This window comes from Cervus elaphus, chromosome 1 (assembly GCF_910594005.1).
Source record: "Cervus elaphus chromosome 1, mCerEla1.1, whole genome shotgun sequence".
NCBI lineage: Eukaryota > Metazoa > Chordata > Mammalia > Artiodactyla > Cervidae > Cervus > Cervus elaphus.
The window spans coordinates 98,613,951-98,631,051 of record NC_057815.1 but is presented as its reverse complement, the minus strand read 5'-3'; the positions used below and the strand labels follow the sequence as shown (position 1 = coordinate 98,631,051).

Below are 17,101 nucleotides of genomic sequence, written 5' to 3'. Positions count from 1 at the left end.
CCAGGCTCACCTTCCCGGACACCGTCTCGCCGTCGTAGAATAGGAAGTACTTGTCTTTCTTCCCATCCTCGGTCTTGTGCTCGGCCCGCCGCCTGCTGTCCGCGTCGTTCAGCAGGATGTCCACATCCACGCTCTGCCCGAAGCCAAAGAAGCTCATGGCCCCGCCGGGCCGGCCGGGCCTGGGGAGGCCGGCGGGCTGGGCGCGACGCCGACGCCCGCGCTCGCCGGGCCGGCGCGGTTCCGAGGGCAGGGCAGAGGAGGGGCGCGAGGCACCCACCGGCCGCGGCCTCCGGCGCCCACCTCAGAGGCAACAGCCCGGCCCCGGAGCAGCGGAGGCCGCGTCCGCCGCTCAGCCGGACGCGCTGGAGTGGCTGCACGCATGCGCACGGCCCACCCCTTGCGCGGCCGCCGCGCCCCTCCGGGGAGCTGGCACTGCGCCTGCGCGCGGCGAGCACCGCCCCACGCTCGGCAGACGCCGGGGCGGCGGCGGCTCCTTCCGGTCTCTTGCCAGACCTGTCAAACACCAGTCCAGTAAAATTCAGACCCTAACAGTATCCTTTCTAAAAAAAAAAAAAGAGTCCTTTCTGACTGCCTTTTCTGCTTTTCCTGTGTTTAATCCGTTGACCGGTAGGCAGCTCCCCCACTCGGACGTGTACACCTCCGCTTGCTGACTGATGGGTAAACGCGGCCCTTCGACAGGCCGGCGACAGGCCGCCTGACAGGGGGCAGAAGTGACAGTTACAACAGGAAGTGCCCTGCTTCAGCTTCTCTTCAGGGCGTCCGCCACGTAAGGAAAAGGAGCCGGAAGGCAGTATACTTGGCTCGTTTCTTTAGCCCCACTTTCAAGCGACAGCTAAAAACCACCCCCAACTTCAGTTGCGTGGGCGGGCGCCCGCTCCCTTTGCGCATCCGGCGGAAGGCCCTGCTGATTGGTTGCCGGTGTGCCAGCGGGGCGCGGTGATTGGTCAGTGCCGACCCTTGACGTCAGCGGGGCCTTCTGGGCGCGCGCGCCGGAGCAACTTTGAAAGTGAGGCGAGCGGCCGTCATGGAGGCTTGCGGGAACCTGGCGTGCGCCCTGCAGATCTGGTGCCCACTGGACCTCAGCCAAGGTGAGGACGCGCCCGGGGCCCGGGTGCTCCGGGGGGTGCTGGTCAAGGGCCGCGTCCTCCTTCCGCTCTGTACTCCTGCTTCTTGGCCTTGCCCCCGGGTCTGCGCGGACGGCCTCGCAGGTGCCGAGGCTTCGACCGCGTGGCTGTTTGTTGGCCCGAGCTGACCTTCTAAACTTGGGGCCCAGGGGTGCGGCTGGAGCCTCCGGGCGCCCGTCGTCACTGAAGGGCTGTGGGTGTCCCCACCCGCCGCAGTCGCTGCTGGCCGCTGTCTGGAGGCTGCGTTCCATCCCGCGGCATCTCTGTAGCCGGCAGTCGTTTTTTTGACTCATATTTTTTTGAGTCATTTCATTTTGTTTGCCTCACCTGTCCCTTTCCACTGTACACTTTATTTGGGTTTATTAGCTAGTGACTCAGACGGTAAAGAATCTGCCTGCAATGTAGGAGACACGGGTTCGATCCCTGAGTCGCCAAGATCCTCTGGAGAAGGGAACAGCAACCCACTCCAGTATTCTTGTCTGGAGAATCCCACAGACAGAGGAGCCTGGCAGCCTGCAGTTCGTGGGGTCACAGAGTCGGACGCAACTGAGCGACTTCAGCTTGGTTATAAGACTTTCACAAAGGGACGGCTGAGACAGCTTTTTATTATCTCTTCTCTAGCTTGAACATATGGGGAGGTTGGGTCTTCCCCCAAACTGTTAACATCTGTAAAGTGTTTTCCTACTTCATGTTTTTAGAGGATGGCCAACGTAATAGCCAGCTGTCAGTTTAATGAGTAAACAGATTTTTCTAACCCTTTCTGCTTCTCTGTTCATTCTGCCTCACCTATGTGGTATGACTTGTGCCTAGAAAACTGTTCTCTTCTTGAATGTACTCAGAGCCTAAAGCTGATTGCTACAGAACACTAGTTGACTGTAGTTGCATTTTCCTACTAGAATGGGTGGATGGAGTATGGGAACTGGAGTTCACAGAGACCGAGCCTCTGGATGCCAGCATAGAAGCAGAGATCGTGCAGACTGGCCTGAGCGCGTTCACAGAGCTTTACAGCGCAATGTTACCTTTTGCTACTGAGAAACGTGAAGCTGCTGAGGTAAAAAAAAAAAAAACCAAGCTAGCCATTTCGTTGTTAGAAGTGTCGGGTAGAAACCCGGTATCATCTAGAACTTGGTCTCTTTGGTGTGCAGTTCAGAAGGAAGGAAGAGTGCTGTAACTGGGATGGCCTCATAATCGTCCTCCCAAGTTGTCATTGTGATTCTTTTCGTGTCATGAGCATTGTTAACAAGAGCAAATTAAAGGAAAAGAGTAAAGGCCAAGGCAAAGATGAAAACCAATAAGCAAAATAAGAAAAGATGACCGAGGACAATGTAGTAACAACTCAGGATACCTTCGCTTTAAGGAAATTAAATGTTAACCTGAGAAGTGATTAGCTGAACTAAGAAAGGAAAAAAAAAGTTGCTTTAAATGGAGTTCTACCTAGTGTGACTGTTAATCTTTAGGTCATAAACTTCTTTTCAAAAAACTGAATGGCTAGAAAGCAGAACAAAGAATACCTAGATATTAATGTCTCTGAAAGCTTTAAATTAACAAAAAATACTTCTGTTATTAGTTTCAGGTAGCTGTTCAAAAATTAAATCGACCTGTTAAATACTCATTAAGCATAATGCTGCGTACCACATGCAGTACCTAGGAGGGTAACATGGGGAGGGTGGAGAGCCTTTCCCTACGGAGGGACGCGGGAGAGGGCAGAATTAAGCTCTGGCTCTGGGAGCGTGTGCAGCGTGTGCAGGCTCTGGCCAGAGCCTGTGCAGTGACCACATCCGCAGGCGTGAAGAAGCATGGGCCACCAGCTCTGTGTTAGAAACTGCTGTCGGACACGTTAGATGCCATCTTGCAGGGGTGTGGAAAGGGCAGCTTGCTGAGGTTGAGGTTGGGAAGGTCCCAGAAAGAAGGTAGCTGGCTCGAGGCACATCTTCACCAATGGCTGGAATGCTGCCCTGTAATGAGGATTCCAGGGCAGCCTTGAGAGGGATCTTCACAGTGGGGACGTACAGCAAGTCTGAGGGGATGGGGCAGGGTGGGGGCACACAGGACAGCTGTGAGTGAGGTCCATGGTAGGCTTCCAGAGCGAGGTGTTTGCTGTCCACAAGGTTCAGGTCTAAGCGTCATCTGTAGACTAAACCGCTTGTCCTCACGTCTGCCTCCTGGAGGAAGGGGTTCTAGTGCGCAGTAGACCTAGGAACCTAATAGACCTGAGGGGACTAACCACACGGATTTTGGCTGCACAGGCCCACTTACATGCAGAGTTTTCAGCAGCATCTACAGGACTGATGGTCCCAGGTGTTTCAGTCCCTGGATGCAGAACCATAGATGTGAAGGAGCTGTGTATAGAGCTGTATCTCATCCTGTGTTGTTCAACAGTCAATTGTATTTTGATCATTGATTTTTTAAAAAAATGTTTGTTGTGTTGTGGTCTGGGTTATGGTTGTGGAAATTGGGGAGGGGGGCTAAAAACTGGGGACTTTTTTTTTCAAATAGAGTTAATAGAGTTTTGTGAACTGGGTCTTTGTCAGGTATGAAATGCTGCCAAGGTGATTGGGTCCCCCAGGGTCAAAGTTCCAGGCAGCGGGAGGGGAACTGAGGTGGCCTTAGAAATAAAGTGTAACTGCTTTCTTTCTCAAGCTTCGTGGTGAAGGAAAGAGGATGTAGAGGTCTGATTTCTTGAGCTTTTGTGGGCTTATGTTATTTTAAGGTGGTCCATCGTAAGCCATATTTCATTCCTGCTGTTTGCTTTATGCAAATAACCTATTTTCTCAACCTGTCTATAAGAGGAGAAAGCATAGAACAGTGGTCAAATTAATGAAATTATGGTTTATGCTCTAGGGTTTATTTCCTCTCCTATCAAGGCTATTTCTGCAGTCTGTTGAGCAAGACACTTTCAGGTTTTCCTCTTCTGCTCCCATTGCCCACAGAACATTTCAACTTAAATCAGTTGCTCTGATTTTTTCAGTTAGTAATTAGAGTAATAAATGGATTGAGGTACATTTAACATAGATGGAAGGGTGACTTGTCTGAGTAATCACTGATAGAGGTGTCCCCAGAATCTTAGTGTAGCTTTCAGGTGTAGTAATTTCAGAAATACATATGCTTCAAACTTACCCAAAGTTATTTTGAAAGTTTAATTAAGGTTCTTGTATAGTTTCTTATCTTTGTGACTTTTGTTTTATTTTTTCTTTTATTGGCTGAGCCACCAACTTGTGGGATCTTAGTTCCCAAACAGTAATCGAACCCAGACTTTCCCCAGTGAAGCATGGAGTCCTAACCACTGGACCACCAGGAAACTCCTCAACTTTGTAAATTTTGAATAATACACTTAAATTTTCTGTTTTAGTCCCTTTGAAAATGACAGACGTTTATAATTAGGAGGCAGAACGATCTATTCATTTTCTTATAGGGCACTAAGCATTCAGAAGAATCAGATACAGCAAGCGGAGACTCTCACAGTTCTCTAACGACTGGTGCTTACGGTTTGCCCTCCCCTAGAGCATTTGGACCTTCTTCATGGAGAACAGGATTTCCCACAACGCGCTGATGGCCTTGTTTCACCACTTCGTTTATAAGGTCCTTAAGAAAAACGTCAGTGCTCAGCAGCAGGAATTCGGCCTTCACGCCGCCGGGCTGTATTTCCTGCTGTTGGAAGTACCAGGTATGCATGTTTGCTGTGATGGGGCAGGCCTTTTGTTTGTAATTTGTCTGCTTGGTTTTGAACTGTTATATCAATGCTTTGTCCTCACTGGGAGGTTAGGTGAGGGTGAATCTGTGAAGCACATGGTCTGTCACAGGTGTTCAGAAAGCTCTCCTGTTTTCCTGTAAATGTGATTTCGGATGTTACTATGCTAAGTCTATAACCCAGCACAAACAGTCCCAGAGTGGGAAGGCTGGAGGGGGCATGCTGAGCTCTAAAAGCTCCACCCCCACTCTGCATGCCATCATGATGTCCCTGCCTTCTGACTCCTGTCCAGCCTGAGAAAAGTGCTGGTTGGAGGGGTACTATTGTTTCGGCTGTGTGGTGTGAACAGTCGGTGGGACTGTTCTCACTTGCAGGGCTGAGCACAGCTTGTCACATTGAGGAGGCATGGGAAGGGGTGTGTCTGTGATGCTGCCCCACCTCCTTCAGGCGGGAGCTGTGAAGGAGGCCTCCCCCCGACCCACCCCGAGCCCAGGGCAGGAGCGGGTGGGGCTGAGGAGTCAGCTGCAGCTGTGGGACCGCGAGTTCACTAGGAAGAGAAAAGCAGGATCAGCCAACCTGCTGCTTGTCGCTGCTTATGTCAGTGCCTTTGCGGTAGATGTTAGGGACCTGCTCCATATGGTTTGAGAATTGGAGGAGAAGCTATGACCAACCTAGACAGCATATTAAAAATCAGAGACATTACTTTGTCAACAAAGGTCCATCTAGTCAAGGCTATGGTTCTTCCAGTGGTCATGTATGGATGTGAGAGTTGGACTATAAAGAAAGCTGAGCGCCAAAGAATTGATGCTTTTGAACTGTGGTGTTGGAGAAGACTCTTGAGAGCCCCTTGGAGTGCAAGGAGATCCAACTAGTCCATCCTAAAGGAAATCAGTGCTGAATATTCATTGGAAGGACTGATGTTGAGGCTGAAACTCCAGTACTTTGGCCACCTGATATGAAGAACTGACTCATTGGAAAAGACCCTGATGCTGGGAAAGAGTGAAGGCAGGAGGACAAGGGGATGACAGAGGATGAGATGGCTGCATGGCATCACCGACTCGATGGACATGAGTTTACGCAAGCTCCAGGAGTTGGTGATGGACAGGAAGGCCTGGCGTCCTGCAGTCCATGGGGTCGCAAAGAGTCGGACATGACTGAGTGACTGAACTGAACTGACTGCTCATTGCCTAGGGCGGAAGTTGAATGGAACTTTTTTGCTAAAGGTTCCTTGTTCAAAGTTAAGGAAAAGTCTGTGTTTGTTTTTTAATATTTCATTGTTGTAGCAGACATATTTCAAAGCAATTAAACCTACCTTGCTTACTCTTCATTCTTTACGAATAGGCAGCGTAGTCAATCAAGTTTTCCATCCAGTGATATTTGACAAATGCATTCAGATTCTGAAGAAGTGCTGGCCTCAGGAATCCAGCTTGAATCAGAAAAGAAAGAAAGAGCAACCAAAGAACCCTCAGGGCAACTCACAGGAGAGCAGTAAGAGAGCAAGACCCCACAGGAGAGAGGAGGTGGAGGTAAGAGGGGGTGTGGTCATAAAGTGTATCTGATTCCTGTAAGAATTTTTATTAAGTTAGGATGTCGGGGGTCATGATTATACCAAAGCCCTAGTGTGCTGTCTGCCTTCCCTCCCTTAGGAGTGGCCTCGTGGCCTGCTGAGCCTCCGTTCCCCGTGCCGTCTTCCTAACCTCCCTGTCACCTCCCTCCAGTCTGTTCCCAGGTGTGCCTCGCCACAGGCTGGCAGGTGTTACCTTAATTTCATGAGAGACCGTGGTCGAAGTGTCCAGAGGACTCATGTCCACAAGAACATAATAAAATAACATTAATTCCACATTCTTGTGTGACTGGGTAGGATGGTAGAGGTTCATTGACACCAGAGTTGGTAAGAAACCCAGGCAGTCTCATTGATGTGAAAATCCAGACCCAGAGGCTATGGTAGCCTTCATCTGGTCCAGACTGAGCTTGTGGCCATGGGGCCCAGGGTGGCCACCTGGAGTTCCACTGGCCTTGGCTTGGGGACATTGCAGACCTCGGCACAAACCGCGAGGCAGTGCCACACAGTCAGCTGTGTGTTTCATGATCTAGATGGATGAAATTACTCCAGAAGAGGAGGATGAAGAGAATGTTTTTTTTTCTTCTGAAGATCGTCGTCAAATTCGAAATGTCATCTTTCACGTTTTGAAGAACTTTATAAGGCTTCTTTCTAAATTCTCCTTAAAAGAAAAGCCAGAGTGTATACAGAATTGCGTAGAGGTAAGTGAGAATGCCAGGGACCTTGGGCAGGTTCAGAGAGCTAGGACCATGGCTAAGATTTAAACAGTGGGAAAAACCAGGTCTTTTCTTGGTATCTGTTTTCCAGGTCTTTGTTGCATTAACTAGCTTTGAACCAGTTCATTATGAATTCCAGGTTACACAAGCCAGGTGAGCAATTAAATCTTCCAGTGCTAACATTTAATTATGGTGTGATGTTTTGCTGCAGCAGAGGTGTAAATGCCATTTTATCCTAATTGGCACACAGGTAGAATTTATTCATTTAAATATGGCTGATAGGGTTAGGAGTTTATCCTAGTGAAATCACATCCATTAACTAATGTTTTGCCTTTTTTCTTTAGAATTCTCAGAGAAATGAAATACATACCAGAACTGGCCTATCATGGATTGTATTTGCTTTGTTCCCCTCTTCACAGAGAAGGAGACAAGGTAAAGGAGACAGGACCTGAGTTACCGGTTGAATTGGAAGCGTACGGGTCTTGAGACTAAAATGCTGGAAGGGCTCAGTGTGATGCCGAGTGAACTCACTGGGTCATTGATGTTTGTGTGATGAAAAGCGTGATGGTCACCACGTGGTGGCCGCTGCTCATTCCGGGCTCATATCCAGGTCCCTGGTGCCTCAGGATGCTCTTGTTGAGTTAAGGCATAAAGAAGGCTCCAGTGTGGCCTGGGTAGAGGAACAGGAAAGCTACTGAGCAGTACTTTCACACAAGTGTTCACCAGAGTCCTCTGGGAGAAGGACAGACAGGCACAGGACCTTGCAGCTCCCTCGCAGGTCGCTGCTCCCCTGTGTTTCTGTTGGTGTTTGTGCCTCTGTGGATAACTCTGCTGACACTCCTGGTCAGCATTCGTATCTAGATTTACTCGCGGTGACCTTCAAAGCCCCACAGCCCTAAACACTGGGGCTAGGGCTTTTTAAGCCCTGGGGTGTTACTCAACCTGAATGTCGTCAGTGCAACAGGAGTTTGCAGAAAACGTGACAGACCAAGGTCCTTGGCCTTTGGTGCCTGCAGTACACCTGGTTTCCAGGGCAGCGAGATGCGGAGGCCTTGGGCACTCGGGCTCTGCACTTGGGTCCTACCCCTCACTGCTGTGTCTCCCTTTAAAAAGAAAAAAAAGTATTACTTATTTTTGTCTGTGCTGGGTCTTTGTGGCTGTGAGCAGGCTTTCTCTCAGTTGCTGCAAGTGGGGGCTACTCTCTGATTGTGGCGCAGTGGCTTCTCATTGGGGAGCACGGGCTTAGTTGCTCTGAGGCACATGGGCGCCTTCTGGACCAGGGGTTGAACTGGTGTCCCCTACGTTGGCAGAGGGGTTCCTTACCACTGAGCCACAGGAGAAGCCCTATGTGTCCTCCGTGAGTCCTTGGTTTCCTCACGTGAACAAGGAGGATGAGGGGCTTCCCTTCCTGTGGATTTCTCAGGAGGACTACAGGGAAGAATACCTCAGCGTAATGCCTGCTATTTAGAAAACACCCCATATTTCTTTAATTTTTGGTGTCATTATCTTCCCTGTGTTTGGAATACGTGATAGCATTCACAGTAAGAGTTTTAATTTCTGTGCCCTTTTTAACATTGTAGAAGGTGCAGAGCATGGGAAATTACCCTTTCAGGTGGCAGCATCTCTAAGGATAGGGTGTTTTTCATTGCAGAAGTGTTGGCCTGATGTTGGGTGACACTGGTTGTAGCCTGACATTTGATTACTTGGCTTGGGACTACTCATCTTCGAAGTCTTTTACTATGTATAAAGTGGAGATAATAATAGTATCAAGTATAAAATGGAAATGTCTCGCTGACCTCATTGAGTTGAGAGGTTTCAGAGTAAGTATGGTCAAATCTTGTAAAACAGAGACATGCTTAATGCAGTACCTGCCACATCCTTAGTTTCCAGTAAATTATTTTATTCACTGGATGCATGAGTTAACTCCTTGAGTAGATTATGTGAGATGATATATGGGAAGGTGCTCTGTAAGCTTCAGGTGTAATACAGGTAGAGAATCATCACCTTCCTCTTTCCTGTGAGGGGTAACCCATTGCATTCTTTGCCCTTGCTCAGTTGCGGCGGATTCTCTGAGCCCTGATTTCTGGGCTGGAGTATAAGGTAAGCAGAGAAACCAGGTGGAATCCAGCTCATCAATCTGTAGGCAGCACCTCCACACTGTTCATTTTATGCAGGTATTGACACCCGGTCATTGTCCAGCAAGCATATCCTTCATGGTCAACCAAAACCTGTGTCAACCTCCTTTACCTGCTGGCACTTGAAATAGCTCGCTGTGGTCTGCGTCACAGTTTCCAAGGCCTTGGGATTCTCTGTCATGCCTTAAGTTGCATTTCCTTTCCTCTTTCAGGTTCTCAGATACGTTTTGCATCAGATGCTCTACATAATACTGATGGTAGAAGTGGGTAAAGGCTCCCATCATGCCCCGCTTGCCATCACGCCTCCAGTTGTCAGCAGTAGGAAGCTGGCCATCCAGTTTGTAAGGTAAAGTGCACACAGCTCGGGTCTCTCTGTCACTCGCCCTCAGTCTCCTGGGCCCTGTGCTAGCCAGGACTTCTGACACCTGTGGAACTGACACATGTCTGGGCTGTGTGTGGTTTGTGGCTCAGAATAAAGTGCATGGCAGCTCATCTGGCTGGTGTGGTAGGGTGTGGTGGTGGGGGCTGTGAGTTTGTGGTTCCTGGGCCGGCCTGTGAGGCCAGCTCTGAGTCCTGACAGTGGTTTCAGTGTCTGCTGCTCCAAGTCTGTCTCTGCCTTTTTTGGCTCTCCTCTGAGCCTCTTTCCTTAGGTTCCTTGCCACTTTTTTTTAACTTCTTTATCAATAATTGATAGACTAATCTTCTCCTCATGAGTCAGTAGGCTTTGCCTACAAAGTCCCATGTCTGGGCTTTACTGGGAAGATGCTGCTGCGTCATAAGCTGTTCCGTCCTCAGTTTTGTCTGTCTGGCAGCAGCACAGAGATGGTGGGGACAGTGGAGAGCATGCCTGTGAGCGGATTCGGTGCCCGGGCAGGTGCGGGTGCGGGGTGCGGGCGCGGGGCACGGGACGTGGGTGCTGGCGCGGGCTGTGGGTGTGGGTACAGGCGTGGGGCGTGGGTGGGGGGTGTGGGTGCTGGCAGCCAGGTACAGGCACTGTCTGACCCCTGAGTGAACCTCTCTCCTTAAGGATTTTTTCTAAACAGTAAATAAGATGTTTTAAGTAGAAGCACTTGTTTTAAATTTTCCATCATGATGTCAGCAATTGTAGTAATATTTCTATAATGGCATAAATAAACTTGACACTTGAAAATGGGTTGAATCTGGGCATTTTAATAGCTTCTTTGAGGGTTAACTCTGGAGAAATACTGTTAGAAATTCATTTCACTGAGCTACCACGAGGTAGTACTATGTCTCAATCTGTCATTTACTTCAAAAGGATATAGTGGAGCTTTTTTTAAAAAAAAGGTATTATCAAGCTCTTCACAGAGAAAGCTTGCCAAATTTTTAAAAAGTTATTTGTTTATTTATGGCTGTTCTGGGTCTTAATTGCTGCACAGGTCTCTCTAGCTGCGATGACTGGGGGCTGCTCTAATCGCAGTGTGCAGAGCGGGGACTCGAGGGCTCCCAGGCTTCAGGAGTTGCAGCACGTGGGCTCAGGAGGTGTGGCTCACAGGCTTAATTGCTCCTCTGCCTGTTCTTCCTGGATCAGGGATTGAATCCGTGTCTACTGCATTGTGAGGTGGATTCTTTACCACTGAGCCACCAGGGAAGCCCTATTTCGGCCTTAATAAGAACCATCTTAAGCAGTCCAAGGATCTTGTGAGGTCTGGGGCCTGCCCCTCCCTGACTGGCTGCTGGAAGCAGTTTGGAGACCCCCCGGGTGTGGGGAATGGTGCTCAGCTATGATGCCGTCTTCACACTCCACACGCTCAGACCGGGAGCGGCGCTCCGCTGTGATGCCGTCTTCACACTCCACACGCTCAGACCGGGAGCGGCGCTCCACTGTGATGCTGTCTTCACACTCCACACGCTCAGACCGGGAGCGGCGCTCCGCTGTGATGCCGTCTTCACACTCCACACGCTCAGACCGGGAGCGGCGCTCCGCTGTGATGCCGTCTTCACACTCCACACGCTCAGACCGGGAGCGGCGCTCCGCTGTGATGCCGTCTTCACACTCCACACGCTCAGACCGGGAGCGGCGCTCCGCTGTGATGCCGTCTTCACACTCCACACACTCAGACTTTGCTGCCAGCGCAGGCGTAGATTGTTCTTAGTAGTTAGGGTTTCTAAAATGTAGAAATGTCACTATTTTTGAGAATAGGCTTAAGGAAAGTTGTTATTTTATTTTTATTATAGATATATTATAAACAGCGACTGTTTCTTTTCTTTTTGAAAGTTTGCTGGTGGATGAACTTAGAGAAAGCATGTATCCAGTCCTTCGTACCCTACTGCAGCACATCTGTGTCAAGGTACTGTTTGCTGTGCTGTTAAGAGTATGAGAAACATGTGAAAGTGAATGCGTGTGAGTGTTCTTGGAAATGAGTCTATGTCACTACCAAGCCTTGTGTTTTTTATTAGTATATTCGCTGTTCTCTTTGAGTAGTTTTGAGGGAATAAAACAACTTTTTTTCCTTTTTTAGAAAACTTCAAATATATAAAGATATAGAACAGAGTAATGAACAGAATGTTCAGTGATTTTGTATAAGGAGAAGCTCTGCCAACACATAGGCACACTGGATTTTCTTAGGAAGCAGATTTCATCTTATCCCTTCAGACATAACTATTGCATGTGTCTCTCTACAGCATAAGAACCCTTTCAAAACATATCCACAAAATATTAACACACCTAAAAAATTCACAGTAATGCCTTAATACCATCCATTGTCCAGTCAGTGTTCAAAATTATGTGAATATCTTAAAATTTTTAACAATTTGGACAGATGATGCTTCACTTGAACTCTGTGGATCCTAGAGATCTATAAACTCTCTGAAATTGTGCTTGGAGATGTCTTCTAGGTTACTTTCCCAGTAGGTCTGAGATGTAGAACTGGGTGGTCATTTCTGTAACATGTAGACACTTGGCACTGTTGCTGAGCTGGGTGCACTCAGCGATTGTCTGCTTGCACCAGTGTGTGTGTTTCTGTCGTTCTGCGTGGGGACTAGCGGCACAGCTTCTCGGGGTCTGTGTTTCAGGTGGTCGATAAATCTGAGTACCGGACTTACGCAGCTCAGTCCCTGGTCCAGCTGCTCAACAAGCTTCCCTGTGCAGAATATGCTTCTTTCATGGCCTGGCTTTATGGACTAACACGAAATGCCAAGGTAGGCGCTACACCTGCGTGAGCTCTTGGCTCCCAGCTCTGCAGCTCTGAAGATGCAGCGATGCTTTGTTGTTGCTCTGTGGTGGAGACACGTGCAGTTTTGCTTTGCCAGGTCTCCTACCGGGTGTTCACTCTTGATGTGGCCTTGGCCCTCCTGGAGCTGCCTGAACGAGAGGTGGATGGCCCGCTGACCCTGGAGCACAAGAAGTTCCTGAAGCATAAGTTCTTGGTTCAGGAAATTCTGGTCGCCCGCTGTAAAGACAAGGCCCCGACGGTGCGCAGCAAGGCGCTGTCCAGTTTTGCACACTGCCTGGAGTCCTCTGCCACAGCCCCGTCAGACAGCATCCAGGAGCTTCTGCAGAACAGTGAGTGTGCTGAGCACCCCGAGCCTGGCCTCACTCCTGCTGGTCCAGACTGGGTGGCAGAAATAATCAGGGTGCTGTGATAGACTGCGGCTCTCAGACCCTTTCAGCTGGCGGTGCTCTCAAATAGCTCTCACACGACTGGTTTCAGTCTTGTCCTCGGCCTGAGGTTGTAGGCTGCAGTCACTATTACTTTGTGTTGTTGGGTAGTGGCTGTATTGGGCCTGTTTAATGCACACCGTGAATTGTCATTATTTAGAATCTGTCTCATCTTCAGGCCTGATTATCTTGATTTGGGTTCTGTAAATATTTACATACGGTTTTTGATACTGTGACTTTTCTCCTCTGACCTGTCTGCTTGCTTATAGCTCCTGCAGCTCCAGGAGTACAGAGCCACCAACAGAGTCCATCGACAAATTCATCAGGTAAGAAAATGGGTCAGTATACTGTCAGATGTTGAATAATTGTCCTTTCAGTTAAAGGGCTTGTGGAATATTTGTAATGTTTTCTGTCTGCATATTACCTGATTTAGTACTGCACTTTTTTCTTTAAAGAAGTTAAAATTTATTTCAGTAATGATTCATAGTAACTTAAATGTGTAATATACCATGGTTATGTTAATGAAAAGTATAACAATTTTTTAGTGTACTGACTGAGCCTTTTTAAAATTTATTTTTAAGCTTTTTCCTATCAGAGGCAGATACATAACCCTTCTGCAGGTTCAGAGATGATCCACACAGATAGCAGTGGTGAAGCAGCTGGATCTATGGGTATGTCAGATCTTATCCCTTTTTAGATGAGTAGTAACCAGTAGATTTCAGACAACTGTAGGTAGAGCCTCAAAATGTGGGGATTTTTTTTCAAATTCACCCTTACTATTGGAAGATCTTTTGTTTTCCCTTAAAAGTAATTTCTGTTTTATTTCCTTAATTGATGTCCTTACACTATTCTGTATTTCATTTCAAGGTAAAGAATAAGATACATTTCACTTGTCATGTATTTCTGTATTTCACGTATTTCTGTCACACTTCAGAGAATGTTACAAATATTTGCTCACTGAAGTCAGTTGTTATGAACACCTTGGGCTTGCTGACCAGAAACGACCAGTTACTAGGGAAGGTGCAGTAGAAATTAAATTTAGTTTAGAGATAAGTCATCACAGAAGAGGGGAAAAAATGCACAATACTATGGCCCTTGTTTATTTTTATTCTTTATTACTTTTTCCACGTGGCATCTTGACTGTGATCATGCCATCTCGGAATCCACTTCTAATACATGGTATGGAATTGTGAGTCCTGGCTTCCATGGGAAAGTGCAAAATCTGGATTATAGTTTCTCTGTACCAGTAATATGAACTGTCTTTTAACGGGTCACACATTCCATGTGGAGATTCTGGGATCCTTTCTCCCATGAACCCTGTACTTGATTCTGAACACAAGTGATGTTTGTACTCTTTCAGTGACTTACTAAACCAGAGTAATCTGGGATGGTAGAGTGTCAGTGTGGTTCAGGAGGGCAGAAGCACACCTGGCTAGGTAGTAGAGAGACCTGGAGCTATCTCAGATTCTGTTTCTGCCCAGCTGTATGGTCTGTGAAAGTCACTTTTATAGGCTCTTCTTTCACCTATATTATGACATGGCATACTGTAGTAGAGAAAAACTACATTAGAAGTGAGACGCAGTCTGAATACCTAGGCCAGTTCTGTTACTAAAGAGCTGGATGACCCAAGACATGGGAGTCAGCAGACCTCCCTGACTGCTTGTCACTTCTGATCCTGAAAGGACTTTTGTCAGGTCTGCAGAAATCATATTTAGAGAAGTGACTTTAAAAGATAAATAGAAGAGAGAACATGTGCAGAGAATAAATGATATAATGAGATCTATCAGTTTATTTGATAAACATGGATATCATTCCTCCCAATCTGTGCAAGGCACTGCAGGTGCGAACCCTAACAAAAATAGTTCCGTCTTAAGGAGCAGGAGGAGAGGCAGGTATGCGTGTACCTAAAATCATAATGCTGTGAGATGGGTGCCGAGGCACAGCGAAGTGCCGTGAGAATCAATACTTATCATTGCAGTCTGAAAGACTACATTTAAACGACTAGATATTAGCCTCTGTTACTCAAATTCAGAGTAGTAACTCAGATGTACTAATAGATTCCCTAAAATAACTAAAGAAATTTAATAGGGAAAAATGTTGAATGTTTGCGTTAACTCCAGTCTGAGCAAGTTACAGATTCACTGTTGTACATTGTCATTCAGTTGCTCAGTCATGTCCAACTCATTGAGACCCCATGGACTGCAGCACGTCAGACTTCCCTGTCCTTCACCATCTCCCAGAGCTTGCTTAAACTCATGTCTGTTGAGTCAGTGATGTCATCCAACCAACTTGTCTTTTTTGTATAGTTCTGTGTATTCTTGCTACCTCTTCTTAATATCTTACTACCTTCTGCTAAGTCCATCCCATTTCTGTCCTTTATTGGACCCATTTTGCATGAAATGTTCCCTTGGTATATCTAATTTTCTTGAAGAGATCTCTAGTCTTTCCCATTCTGTTGTTTTTCTCTATATCTTTGCATTGTTCACTTAGGAAAGCTTTCTTATCTCTTCTTGCTATTCTTTGGAACTCTGCATTCAGATGGGTATATATCTTTCTTTTTCTCCTTTGCCTTTCACTTCTCTTCTTTTCTCAGCTGTTGGTAAGGCCTTCTCAGACATTAAACAGGAGGCAGTGATCAAAACCACCCCCAAGAAAATGAAATGCAAAAAGGCAAAACGATTGTCTGAGAAGGCCTTAAAAATAGGTGAGAAAAGAAGAGAAGTGAAAGACAAAGGAGAAAAGGAAAGATATACTCATTTGAGTGCAGAGTCCCAAAGAATAGCAAGAGGAGATAAAGCCTTACTTAGTGATCATCGCAAAGAAATAGAGGAAAACAATAGAATGGAAAAGACTAGAGATTTCTTCAAGAAAATTAGAGATACCAAGAGAACATTTCATGCATAGATGGGCACAATAAAGGACACAAATGGTATGGACCTAACAGAAGCAGAAGATATTAAGAAGAGGTGGCAAGAATACACAGAAGAACTACAAAAAAAATCTTTATGACCCAGATAACCATGATGGTGTGATCACTCACCTAGAGCCAGACATCCTGGAATGTGAAGTCAAGTGGGCCTTAGGGAGCATCACTACAAACAAAGTTAGTGCAGATGATGGAATTCCAGTTGAGCTGTTTCAGATCCTAAAAGATGATGCTGTGAAAGTGCTACACTCAATATGCCAGCACATTTGGAAAACTCAGCAGTGGCCACAGGACTGGAAAAGGTCAGTTTTCATTCCAATCCTAAAAAAGGGCAATGCCAAAGAATGCTCAGGCTACTGCACAATTGCACTCACTTTACACGCTAGCAAAAGCAATACTCAAAATTCTCCAAGCCAGGCTACCACAGTAAGTGTACTGTGAGCTTCCAGATGTTCAAGCCGGATTTAGAAAAGGCAGAGGAACCAGAGATCAAATTGCCAACATCTGTTGGATCATAAGAAGCAGGAGAGTTCCAGAAAAACATCTTCTATTGCTTTATTGACTGTGCCAAAGCCTTTGACTATGTGGATCCCAACAAACTGTGGAGAATTCTTCAAGAGATAAGAATACCAGACTACTTACCTGCCTCTTGAGAAACCTGTATGCAGGTCAAGAAGAAACAGTTAGAACTGGACATGGAACAACAGACTGGTTCCAAATTGGGAAAGGAGTACATCAAGGGTGTATATTGTCTTCCTGCTTATTTAACTTATATGCAGAGTACATCATGTGAAATGCCAGGCGGGATGAAATATAAGCTGGAATCAAGATTGCTGGGAGAAGTATCAATAACCTCAGATACGCAGATGACACCACCCTTATGGCCGAAAGTGAAGAGGAACTAAGAAGCCTCTTGATGAAAGTGAAAGAGGAGAGTGAAAAAGTTGGCTTAAAACTCAACATTCAAAAAACTAAGATCATTGTATCCGGTCGCATCACTCCATGACAAATAGATGGAGAAACAATGGAAACAGTGGGAGACTTCATTTTCTTGGGCTCCAAAATCACTGCAGATGGTGACTGCAGCCATGAAAGTAAAAGACACTTGCTTCCTGGAAGAAAAGCTGTGACCAACCTAGATACTGTATTAAAGAGCAGAGACATTACTTTGTCAGCAAAGGTCCATCGAGTGAAAGCTATGGTTTTTCCAGTGGTCATGTACGGGTGTGAGAGTTGTACTACACAGAAAGCCGAGTGCTGAAGAATTGATGCTTTTGAACTGTGTTGGAGAAGACTCGAGAATCCCTTGGA

The 17,101-nt window shown here is 46.9% G+C and overlaps 2 protein-coding genes across 3 annotated transcripts in view; one reads left to right on the top strand and one right to left on the bottom strand.

Moving 5' to 3' along the window:
• The window catches only part of VPS26B (VPS26, retromer complex component B), an 18,193-nt gene extending 17,888 nt beyond the window's left edge, over positions 1-305 (bottom strand). The window contains exon 1 of the mRNA XM_043914770.1: positions 1-305. This exon is cut by the window's left edge and continues 66 nt beyond it. Coding sequence (XP_043770705.1) covers positions 1-157 — 157 coding nt within the window. The 5' untranslated portion in view covers positions 158-305.
• Positions 306-470: 165 nt separating this feature from the next.
• Positions 471-17,101, top strand: part of NCAPD3 (non-SMC condensin II complex subunit D3) — a 56,109-nt gene continuing 39,478 nt past the window's right edge. Inside the window, exons 1-13 of one of the 2 annotated variants that reach the window (XM_043914701.1) lie at positions 471-1,109; positions 2,042-2,196; positions 4,647-4,809; positions 6,175-6,359; positions 6,928-7,095; positions 7,202-7,263; positions 7,455-7,542; positions 9,458-9,591; positions 11,482-11,554; positions 12,279-12,404; positions 12,516-12,768; positions 13,134-13,190; positions 13,446-13,535. In XM_043914701.1, the coding sequence (XP_043770636.1) occupies positions 1,046-1,109; positions 2,042-2,196; positions 4,647-4,809; positions 6,175-6,359; positions 6,928-7,095; positions 7,202-7,263; positions 7,455-7,542; positions 9,458-9,591; positions 11,482-11,554; positions 12,279-12,404; positions 12,516-12,768; positions 13,134-13,190; positions 13,446-13,535 (1,618 nt within the window). In that variant the 5' untranslated portion in view covers positions 471-1,045. The remainder of the gene's footprint in view (positions 1,110-2,041; positions 2,197-4,646; positions 4,810-6,174; positions 6,360-6,927; positions 7,096-7,201; positions 7,264-7,454; positions 7,543-9,457; positions 9,592-11,481; positions 11,555-12,278; positions 12,405-12,515; positions 12,769-13,133; positions 13,191-13,445; positions 13,536-17,101) is intronic. The other variant, XM_043914710.1, reaches the window with a different exon arrangement.